This window comes from Triturus cristatus, chromosome 2_1 (genome assembly GCF_964204655.1).
Source record: "Triturus cristatus chromosome 2_1, aTriCri1.1, whole genome shotgun sequence".
Classification (NCBI taxonomy): domain Eukaryota; kingdom Metazoa; phylum Chordata; class Amphibia; order Caudata; family Salamandridae; genus Triturus; species Triturus cristatus.
Genome location: NC_140581.1, coordinates 769,543,869 through 769,556,462, shown reverse-complemented (window position 1 = coordinate 769,556,462; position 12,594 = coordinate 769,543,869). Strand labels below are relative to the sequence as shown.

The 12,594-nt window shown below is 41.6% G+C and overlaps 1 protein-coding gene across 1 annotated transcript in view; it reads right to left on the bottom strand.

The window, feature by feature from the left end:
• Positions 1–12,594, bottom strand: part of SLC27A6 (solute carrier family 27 member 6) — a 373,836-nt gene that overhangs the window by 245,136 nt on the left and 116,106 nt on the right. The window contains exon 3 of the mRNA XM_085632711.1: positions 862–1,020. Within this exon, the coding sequence (XP_085488837.1) occupies positions 862–1,020 (159 nt within the window). The remainder of the gene's footprint in view (positions 1–861; positions 1,021–12,594) is intronic.

The following is a 12,594-nucleotide window of genomic DNA, read 5'->3' as shown; positions in this document are numbered from 1 at the left end:
TCCAGTTAATCTAATTTCTGTCTCTAAACGGAATACCAGTCTCAAGAAGCTTATGACAACTAAAACAGGTATTGGCAATCCCAATAGGGCTGGCTTTAACTGAATGTGGTGTGTTAATGTGAAGCATTTCGATAAACAACATGGGAATAGATATGTATTTTAGTTGAAGCAAAAAACTGTAGAATAATATTGATATAGGTTAAAAGGTCAAGTGACAGTTGCACTGTCAAGCAAGACCTAAACATTCATGTATGTTCATGAATGCCTCGACCCATTTGTCCGGCTGCCACAGAAAAACAGCATAAATTATCTAGTTAGCTAAGACACTTTAATAACATTTCCACGTTGAGTGTGGCCCTGCAAGTTCAAGCTTAGGCAGCTGGATGAATAAACAAAATGATCACAGCTGTGTGGGAGGCAAGCATTTTTTCCTGTGGAAGTACACAACTTCTGCCCAATCAAAGCATGTACTCTGGGCTCCCAAAAGGTGGGTGGGGCTAAACCTCCTCTCTAGAGATGTTCACATAATTGTCTGCCGATAGCTGCACTGTCAAGCCAGACCATAATGAGCAGACCTTCGAATACTTCTACTCAGGCAGAAACCAAGCACCTTCTGGTTTCCCTTGCCCCACTCAAGCAATCCATTACACTTTCTTACCTAAAGCGCCATGTCATTCCATAAAATGTTTGCAACATTCACTCTACGTTCCAAGAGGTCTGCTGTACCGACGACTGACACTCATTTTGTTCAAGGATATTTTTAGGCACCAATGAGAAATAACACAGATTTAATGTGACAGCCGAACATTTGACTATCAAAACAATTTGAAAACAATCACTTAAAAATATTTTAAAACCTACCTAGATGTATGCATCCACCTACGCCAATCAAGGAAGCTGCACTGTGGTACAAAGGGAGCGGGACATAAATGATATCCTCTGGCGTTCCCCCAAACGCCCATATTCCAGCGGCTCCTTTCAGTGTCTGGAAGTGGCTGATAACCGCAGCTTTTGGTAACCCTATCAAAAAAGAAAGTAGAGTATTTTCAGATTGAACACATTAATCAGGATGCCACCCTTGCCAGTACTGTCAACAGATTCATTTTCTCATTTCAATAACATTCCTGCTGGATATCGTTTTCCCTCAATATTACATGAAAAGTGGTATTATATGACCTCTAAGTTTGAACCAATGACATTACAGAAAGTGATGTCATGATCTTTGACCCATGAGAATTTGAGGGGACTTGAACTAACAAAGTAAAATAGTGCTGGAGTAAATCATGAAGGCCCCCTTAGAAGTAGTGCAGGAATATAGCTGTGATATTCCTACATGCAGAAGTCAGTATCACAAGTACCAGTACCTGAACGTGTTTATCAAGGTCTCCGTATGTCAGTGTGCGTTTGCATTTGCTGAATATTAGTGCAGCAGCAGCTCCTCCTTAATGGCAGAGAAGCTTACCTCACTGGCTCAGAGCCAGCAACTGAAAAATAAAACAATATATTATTATTGTTTGATTTTCAGCTTTTGTCTGAGGCAGTATGTGTAGGGAGGGGCTGGGCTGGGCCACAGGAGGGAGGAGGAATTAAGTGGTATGTGCACTTCTAGGTGCGCATGTCTGTTTGGCTGGCAGTCTTAGGCCGGCCAAACAGAAACGTGTTGTTAGGTTTCTCCAACCGAGCTGTATTGCATAGCTGGGTTGGAGAAACAGAACATACTCCCTATGGCTGAGCGAGCGGTAACCCAGCCTGCTCAGTCCGATCCCTGCGCCGTTCTCGTGCTATTGGTAATAGCATGATATTAGCGCGGGGATTGAACAGGGAGTCTCTGATGCTGTCCCAGTGTCTGCTGGGACAAGGAAGCATAGGAACACCAAGGTGTGAGGCGGCCGGTAGCTTAAGGTAAGTGTTTTTTTTATTATTACCCCCATACTCACCTCCCACACTCCCCCCTCCCACACCCCCTCCACCCGCCCTACCACTTTTTGTTTGAATCAATTGCTGCTCGGTAACTGGTGAATCTATTATTTGAATTGTATTCTTGTGATTTTTTGGTATCCCCTTGAGATCGTTTTCAGTTTATGCTTAATGGCATATGGTTTCGATTTTTTTTTTCTTCATTAGAAGATTTATGTTTGACCTCCACCACCAACAACTACTACAATGACTTTTACTTGTGGGGGGGTAGACTGTGGACACCTTCAGCACTCGCTCTCTTGAATGTATCTTCGAATGTGAAATGTAATAGTTGCCGTTTTGTTCTAATTGGGGTCTACTTTTAGCATTGGTCCTGATGTGCTTGGCTGCAAATTGGAATACTCCAACCTATGGCGCTATATGCTTGTTTGAGAGTTTGCACGAGTTGAATATCTATTAATGCAGTCTGGTGAATCTATTATTTCATTTGAATTCTTGTCATTTTTTTGTTTACCCTCGAAATTGCCCGAGTGTTTTGGTTAACTGCATCTCTTTTACAGTCTTTTTTCCATTTTTTAGTTCTTCACTAAATGATTTAGGTTTGGCCTCCATCACCAATACACACTATAATAGCTTCCACCTGTGGGAAACCGACTGTGGACTCCTTCAGTAGACACTTTCTAGAGTGAATCATTGAGCGCGCCCTCTAGCGCCGTTATTTAGGTCTCCTTGCAGTCTAGTTTTTTAATAGTTCCTAATGTGCCAACCTGCAGTCGGGTATCTTAGGACAGCTGTACCTTAGCTCAACAGCAAACATTCCATTGATAAGCTGGCATTTAAAGCAAGTCTGACTGTGCCAGTCCTCGTCCAGCAGTCTGACACTCTGCTAGATCAATTACCGACACACCGTCCTCTGCCACTTCATGTAAAGATAGTACGTGAAATTATTCCTCAGAGTCTATGTTATCAAGTTTTCCATCAATACTAAATTATTCCACAGGACCGTAAACCTTGCCTTGTCATTTTACTATGAAGAGCCTTATCGGTTGCCTCTTGGTGCCACAATAATAATACTTGGCTAAATGAAATGCTTGTGCGGCAAAAAACAGACCACATTTGAGAACTATTTTTTTATCTATGCTCTTGACTTAATATGGATAAAGAAAATTGGCTATGTGCAGACTCAGCCAAATGTTTTGCCAAATTACATATGGGGGAGTGATCAGAATACGCTGTTCAGACAGGGTTAATCCTGCACACAGAGGAGTGGCTTCATAGTTCATCACACATTAGAAGCTACAAAAAATCTAACTCCATACATTCTGGCCAGCAAGACCAGTGTAGTCATATAAAGGTAAAATTACCAAAATACATTTTATGTTAATAGCCACCAAATACCTCTATTTCTAATCTCTCACCAGTAGTGATAGAATTCTGACTCTTTGCTATAGAAGATCAACTCGGAATACTTTAGGTGCACTAAATCTGTAGCCAGAAACCATCCACTACAGAAAAAATCATTCTAAATTACCTTGAATTCTTTAACTTAAACATACTCAGCACAAAGCCTACGCATCAGGCTGGATACCTGCTAGCTCTATTATGGTCATCTCTAGAACAAGACCTCCTAGAGTCGCCTGTTCAATTCATCTGAACAGAGCAGTTTGACATTCCATTTTCCATCAATATACTAGATAATAAAATACATCAGAAACAGAGCCAAATGATCGCTTTGGAAAAACTTCAACCCTGCTGTAATAATAAACTGTGCAAACATGAAGACTATGTTGGTCTTGAAAACCCTGATATTTTACTCATTCGACTTCACAATGACATTCATATTGCCTTAAACGATCTTCTACCCCTCTAAGTTAAAAAATATTAACTTCAAATCTGCAGCATTCGAAATAGCTGTTCACCTAGCTGTTACGTGGTCAGGTTAAGCCCCGTTAGAAACTTAACCGTTTACATGCTCACGTTTAAGTAGCCTTCTCTTTAAAACACAGTGACTTTTGACAAACATTTGCGTGCGTGACCATGCAGGATAAATTTCTCTGACTCTGCATGTGGAGCAGATTAATTTTAATCTGCTGGTGCAGGGTCACCACTTCGTCCACGGATTCTTAACAAGTAGGGAAGAATCAACACTGGAGCGAAGTTCAAACCATAGGTCATTTATTAAGCATTCATGAATGGGACTCCATCCGACAAGTACCATAGAGATACTCAAGGAGAGAGCACACTGAACGATGGTTACATGGGTTTCTATAGCAAAGATCACAGACAAGGGACGCCCAGAGGTAAATAGAGCTTTAGGAAGAACACACAAATGAGGCAATAGGTAAGAATCAACAACCTTGGTGTCTTGTGTAACTGTCGCGTCCTGAAGCTGCACAACAAGATAGGCTATCTGAACAAACTTTATCTAAGGCTTTACCATTATTTAGAAAATCCAGTGCAGACATCAGCTGTTCTTTTGTGCTGACGTTGCATGTTTAGATTGGGACATTGTAGGCTGCATAGAGTCTTTACCAATGTTGATGCAGGTGCAGTGTCAAGGATAGAGCCAGGCTGAAAACAGGGCAGGGGTGAAAATGGATGAGGCACAGCTCAATTAAAAAACGAAAGAATCAGATTTTACATGTCCACAGTCCTTCCTTTTCAGCTGTGCTGAATTCATTCTAAAAGGTACATGTATTAATCCTGTGTATTGATATTCATAAGTTCGTGAATTTCAGTGGGCATCATCTTTTCTCGATTCAATTCATGAACATTAACTGGGGAAGGTTTAATACTACTTCAAACATTTATACAATTAGTGCATATCATAGGGGCACATTGAATGCAGCAGCATCAAGTTAGAAAGATGGCTCCTATAATTACTATTCCCATTAATATTTTCTACCCCAAGTGGAGAGAAGTCCCTGTAACCACTCAGACCAGAACCATGTTCCTTGGTCTTGAATTTGGAAATGGCGTCATAGACAGAAGGGGCGTGGTCAGGTATGAACACGCAACAGCTACTACCGATGGTGAGACATGCTACACCACGATCGGCGAGCACTACATCAAGGACCATTCTAATTTGAAGAGTTACAATCCTTGTAATTTGGAGCTGTTCTGTAATATTTCCAAGAGCCATTGCTGTCTGATTAGTCACTGATTCTACCACTCGGGTTAGGCGTCTAATCTTTCTACTGTTTAGGGCAGCACCAACAAAGAAAAAGAGTCCCAAATTAAAATAAACATATTGCTGCAAGGCTGTATCAGTCTGATGTACTTCATCGCTATTTATGGTCCTTTTGTATCTATTTAAAGAAATGTCATTAAACAATTTCTGGTCTTTGTGATAAGAGGCAGGTGCTAAGAACACAGGGGGAAGCAGAAAAGACACGTAACAGATGCCAGACCAACTGACTGGTAGATGATAATAACCCTTGTTTCCACAAATGAAGCGAGTGTTATGGGAAGATAAAAAACGTGCTATTGTTCGTTCCAGTAATATTTAAAACAGTGGTACAGTCACTTTTTCCCACGGGAGTACTGCCAATACTCCTCACACAAAGTTCTGCTCGGGCTCTGGTTACAGCGATAACAGGAGGTCCATTACCCTTGGCTGTTCGAGTGTTGGGGAAGACATATCTGGTGGAGGAATTCCCTCTGCGGTACTCCTCCATTTCTGATACAGTTCCTTTGGCTTGGGGATCTCCTTCATCGGGGTAACAAACCCTGTTGAGCTGGGCATTGAGTCTACCTACATCAGCAAAAACCTTGTGACTAATTCCAGAGGCCCATAATAATGCAAACCAGGCTCTACAGGAGCCATTATGTGAGAATGGCAAGTGGATAAAAGGCGTTCCTCCCTTCTTCTGATGAGCTGGCATCATTCCACATACCCAGCAGTTGGTGATGTTCGTAGCATTTTGGGTATGATGTAGCATTTGTATGAAAGGGTTATTGAGGTAGGACATTCGGTGTTTCTGTTCATGGTAGGGAAGAGTAAAGTAAATATGTTCTGTGGGGACAGGAGTAGTAGCAGCCAATAGTGTTTGGGCTGGAGTCACTTTCTCCATTTCCAAAAAATTGCTGCCAATATTATCAATAGTATGATCAGAGTCACCATACACAGAGTCTTGTCTTTGTTTCGCAACTGCAACTTAGATCCCAATTTCTGCATCTCTCCTTCTCGGTATCAATACAACCACAGGTCGGAAAGAGATCCAGGCACCACTGAACACGTATCACAATCCCCTCTGAACCTAGTTCAGCCGATTCTGCGATCCCACCGTGTCGCAGCCGAACTGTTCCACTAATTGAAATTGGTCCTCCGGTACCTCTATCTGCTCCTTCCCTTCCTTGGTCGTAGATCATACCTTGTTACTGAAGGCGTAGTTTGATCAGGAAACAAAGTATCTTCATTCATAGGAGCAACACTTTTCTGTGTCTGTAAGATATCTTTCAGATCATTTCTGCCTCTGGCTGGAGACCAGTTGCTGGGATTCGCTTGCAGTGTGTTCCGTGAATCCAATGACGTCTGTTGGTGACACGGACAGCAGTTCGAGTCGCAAGCAGGATCTGCTCCGGATTCTTCCAACGAGGCTCCAAATTCTTAGAACGCTGGAAGTCTTTTATAAGAACATAATCGCCATGTTGAAGACCATGAGCCGGACCCTCCGACTTGTCTGGAATAGCTTCATGCACCTGCTGATGAATCAGAGACAGTTTTTCAGTCACGTTTTTCGGATAATCACTCAAAACAGGGTACTGTTTTTCTTTGATTATATTTGGTCCTGGAGGTCCCCATATATTCATAGGCCTACCAAAGACAATCTCATAGGGAGAAAGTCCAATCTTACTATGTGGGATGGAACAAACAGATAACAAGGCTAAAGGCAAAGCATCTGGCCAATTAAGGCCCGTTGTTGCCTGTATTTTTGCTAGTTTCAATTTTAAGGTGGCATTGTACCTTTCTACCAAACCCGCTACCTGGGGATAATTAGGTACTCTATTATCAGGCCAGTAAAGTGGGGGCTGTTGTCGCTCCATAAAACTCTACAAATTCCGAAACGGGGGAAGAACTCCTATAACAAACTTTTGGCTGTTGTCAAGGCTGTGTTGTCCTTGGCGGGATAGACCTCGGCCCACTTACTAAAGGAACAAACCACAACTACTACATACTTTAAATTATTACAGAGAATTGAATGTAGACCATTTGGAGTGCTTCAAAAGGAACCTGAGGTGGAGAAAATCCACCAGTAGGGGTTGATACTCCCTTCCCAGGATTGTGCTGGAAACATATCATACAATTTTTGACCAAATGCTCAGCCGTTTTCCGAATGAGCGGCGGACTATCCCAGACTGGATCTAATTGGGAAATAATGTTTTTGGCACTAACGTGAGCAGGTCCATGAGCCATAGTCACAAAAGGCAATACATAGGCATAGTGCACTTTCCTTTTTGACATATCTTTTGACCTCCAACATCCTTCATCATCTAACTCTCCTTTCTTTTGCCATTCTGCCCTTTCTTGTTCAGTGGCTGATTGCTGTATGTCCTTAATCTCTATATACATGTTTTCCCATCTTTCAGCTTGAGATCGCAGTACATGCATTTTACTTGTGAGTGCACTTGCAGTATCTCGTGCAACTTCGTCAGCAAAAGCATTTCCTTGTCCCACCTTATCTGTAATTTTCTTGTGGGCAACACATTTGATAATGGCTACACTCTTAGGCAATGTCAAGGCAGTAAGAAGACTATTTACCAATTCACCATGTTATATCTTAGAACCATGGGAGGGGAGGAATCCCTGTTCCTTCCAAAGCTTGCCAAAATTGTGTGCCACACCAAATGCATACTGACTGTCCGTATAAATGTTCACTCTTAATCCCTGACTGAGTTTGCAAGCCGTCAAAAGTGCAATGAGTTAAGCTGCTTGGGCAGATTTTTGTGGGATACGGGCTGTTTCTACCACAGTCTGTAATGTAGTTATGGCAGAGGATGCAGAGGTGGTGCCATCAGGTAATCTTAAACAAGAGCCGTCCACCCATAGTTCTCCCTCAGGGTCTAACAATGGTGTATCTTTAGATCTATTTTTCCCTTAGTCTGTTCTTCTGTGAGAAAAACACAGTCGTGTAAATCTTGAGTTTGTTCAGCTGGCAAAGGTAACCATGTAGCTGGGTTCAATGTCAAACATCTCTTAAGTGTGATATGAGGTGCCAAAATCGTAAGTTCGTATCCTGGGAGTCTAGCGCTAGTCAAGTGTTGTGTCTTAGTCTGATTCAGGAGTGCATCCACAGAATGTCGTACCATGACCATTAGCTTGTTACTCTACACTATTCCGTCAGATTGTCGTATAGAAATCGCTGTGGCGGCAACCGCTCTGAGACAGCCTGGGAGTCCTCTGGCCACTGGGTCTAATACAGCTGAGAAATAAGCACATGGGCGATGCTTATTACGTTATAGTTGTGTCAAAACTGACAATGCACATCCTTCTCTCTCATGTACATATAGTATGAAAGGTTTTGCATAGTCTGAAGTGCCTAACACTGGAGCAGAACAAAGGGATGCACAAAGCTGCTGATATGCTTCCTGACATTCAGATGTCCATGGTAGAGGAGAGGGAGTGTCTTTAGTAACAAGGGACAAAAGAGGTTTGATGATAAGTGACAAGTTCGGGATCCACTGTCTACAGTAGGAAGTAATACCAATAAGTCCCCTGACTTCTTTTTGAGTATTTAAAGATAGGATTCAAACTATCCTAAAAATTCCTATTCCAGTCAGAGTACGGCTTTCCTTAGACCCTCAGAGAAATCCTGTATTTGATTTATCATTTCTTCTACTTCCATTTCTAGATCACTTAACCAATTTAATACCATCAACCTTATCACATCCTGACGAACTTGAGGTACAGTAGAACAAAGAACTCAAGGGGTCAGGACAGATACAGAAAGTACAGGATCATCGGTCATTTCGGGTGCAGTGGCCTGAGGTGGAGGCGCAGAGGCCTGGGATGGTGGTGCAGTGGCCTGGGCTGGAGTGGGTAAGGAATGTACCGGTACTGGTTAAAAAATAGGGAGCTGGACAACCGCGGGCAAAGGAGGGGGAGCCGGGGGTACAAGGGGGGTGACATTTGGTGGTCCAGGGGGAAGAGGTGTTAAGGGCACATATGTGGGCGGGGGTCGTTCAATCACTAATCCATCAAGGTCTGAATCCACATCTTCTTGGTGGACCTGAACTGCTACTGTTGGTCTAACTATATATTCTTTAGATATTAATAATCTATGCTCTCTATCTAAACATTCCTTTTTCTCCTGAACTTCCTTATCCTTCAATTCTTTATACTTTTGATACTCGGTCTTCCTTTCCTGTTCCTTTGTACCGTCTCTGCCTTGAGCTGCCGCTCCTTCACTTCTTTCCTCCACATATGCAAACTATCAAACATAGCTGGTCTAACTTTCTTTAAAAACAATCGTTTCTCTAGATACACGAGTTTTTGAGGGTCCATAGTTCCCTCTAATGGCCATTGCAACTGGGGATCCCCTTTCATATATTTGTTCCACAATGTATTATATATGATGGGACAAATACCATATTTGATGTACACCTCAAAATTCGGCGTACCTTCTGGTGGCGCCGGCTGACTTGCTTCCAAAATGCTCTGCTTATCGCAGCAGCAACAACAAAACTTCCAAAGGGTGCTAAGTACAGGCATGGTATATAAGATATTAAAAACTTATAAACAGAGAGAATTAAAAAATATTCTCACATTAACTGTTAAGAAAAATGTTAGTCAAAACAAATAGAAAGTTGCAAAACAGAGTCTAAGTTTCAAAATATCAAGCAGATACCAGACAAATACCAAACCAAGCAAATACTAAGCAAATCCTAACCGAATGAACCGGTTCAATACAGATTTAACTTATGTGAAGTCTTCGACTCCCACCTGTCGATCCTCCCTGATCCAAAAATGACTGTCCGAAGGTCACAGTCAAGGCAAGCAACCGCCAGGAAGATCAGTGTCGGAAAGCTGAAAAATCACCTTAGACCACGAGCAACACTAGTCTCCTCAGGTGGGACGCTCCTCAGCGAAGTTCGTCTTACCGACCCGATCTCCTCCCCCGGTTCGACTGCAAGCCCGTGATGGAGCCCAACGTTGGGCACCAATTTGTGGAGCAGATTAATTTTAATCTGCTGGTGCAGGGTCACCACTTTGTCCATGGGTTCTTAACAAGTTAGGAGGAATCGACACTGGAGCGAAGTTCAAACCATAGGTAATTTATTAAGCATTAATGAATGGGACTCGATCCGACAAGTACCATAGAGATACTCAAGGAGAGAGCACACTGAGCGATGGACACATGGGTTTTTATAGCAAAGATCACAGACAAGGGACGCCCAGAGGTATATAGAGCTTTGGGAAGAACACACAAATGAGACAATCGGTAAGAATCAACAACCTTGGTGTCTTGTGTAACTGTCGCGTCCTGAAGCTGCACAACAAGATGGGCTATCTGAACAACTTTATCTAAGGCTTTACCATTGTTAAGAAAACCCAGTGCAGACATCAGCTGTTCTTTTGTGCTGACTTTGCATGTTTACACAGCCTACAATGTCCCAATCTAGATTCTTTACCAATGTTGATGCAGGTGCGGTGTCAAGGATAGAGCCAGGCTGAAAACAGGGCAGGGGTGAAAATGGATGAGGCACAGCTTAATTAAAAAACGAAAGAATCAGATTTTACATTTCCACATGCATTGCTTATATTTAAACTTTGTAGGCACACTATCACGACACCTTGAACATTCAGTACAAAGTATAAAGTTCACTGAACAAATGTTATTTAGGTTATTGGCCAGGAGGCGACAAAGCTATCCAACTAGAATAAACAATTGCGACCTGACAGGGGTTGCGACTTGGCCACATGGGTGCTCTTACTATACATACAGAACCACTTCCTTGTTTAGGAGAGAAATTGCGGTACCGCAGGAAAACAGCAGGAGCCCTGCTAAACCAACCGCCACAACATCACTATAATTTAAACACAAATTTCACGAAAACTGCTTAACGGATTTACATAAACTAACAAAAAAAACACTCTTTCTGAGTAAAGTCTAACTTTGTGTAAATTTGGACTTATTCTGTTGAGCTGTTTTTTCTGTATCGCTCCTCACAATCACAATGGGAATTAACATGGAAAAAAGGTTTGAGTATCCGGGGCCCATTTTTCTAGGCCCCAGCTTGACGCATCAAACGGAAACTTTCCAAGAGGAAGCTAATGAGGATGAACTTTGTTTTTGGAAAGATTTGTCAAACAGCACCAAAGTTATTAGGTAAACAAAAAAAAGCATTTCGTATCGAAACTTTGACCTAACTAACTACACCGTGTAATTAATATATTACGCCATGATGGTGAAAATAAATAACGCTCACTAACGTCATTTAGAGCAACTGCCCTAATAATCACACAATCAAACACGTATTTTATTACTACATTGCAGTGGTCATGTTCTATATTATTACCAAAATACAGTAAAATTAGCCTGGGAAAATCACTGCCTAATGCCTTGCAGATATCTTTTTACATTTACTTTACACGAAACAGGGAAACCGCTCTCTCAACAATCACGAGGCCTCCTCAATGTGCTTCAATACTTATTGCGCAAATGTATCCCTTGATTGTAAAATGTGAAAGACAATGTCTTCAGTAATATGGGTGAAAGTGTTTAGCCAAAGAAAGCAGTTAGGAAGGGGCTGACCAGAAGCTCCTGTCTGTGTATGTTTTCGGTGTAGATGAAATAAGCTCTAAACAAAGCTAGATAGAATGAAAACAACTCAAATAATGCTTATACTGTGTATATCGGTACCGTTTATTCACAGTTTTGCATGCTGACATCACTATGTCACGCTGAGACTCAATAAAACGAAAGTGGAAGGATAAAGAAATCACTTACTTTATGCATTTATTAGAAGCACCAGAGGCAAAACATTATAATAGTCCTTTAAAACAACATATTATACCACTGCCTATGTAGATGACGTGCACCAAGGTTTATCCTTCTATTTAGGCACCTGCCTTTTTTAAAACTGGTTTGACACGTCCTTACTGTTTCAATCAAAAAAGCATTGTATAACAAATGCATCTAGAATAGACCGTCCTAATTACATCCCCAGTTCTCAGTAGGTCAGTAAGGTTGAGCTTGTGAAGTCATCTGTCTGGGGTACCAGGCTGGTTGTACATAATACAATATTATTTTGGCTGCTATATCAGCTCCCTAAACAATCCCCAAATCCCTCACACATTACCGTCTGCAAAAAAATTAATAAATAACAAAAATGCTCTATGTAAGGACAAGTCTTATGCTTTGATTTAAACCATTTCAAATCTTGTTGTAACAGGAAGTTTGTATCAGAAAGTTATTATGTACAAATCAAACATCTTTGAAAATAATTTTAAAGGGCCTGTTTTGTACCATGATAAAAGGTGCTCATGTTCACAACTGTGCACAATACAGTATCAAATCAAACGCATAAACCGTTCTACTTTGGACAGACAAGGTCCTGGAACAATGTGTGGATTGTTAAAGAGGATGCTAAACATACCCTACTTACTCAACCATGGTCGGTTTCAACTGTTTCATTTCCTACAAAATCATAATATTACTACATTCTACTTTCCAT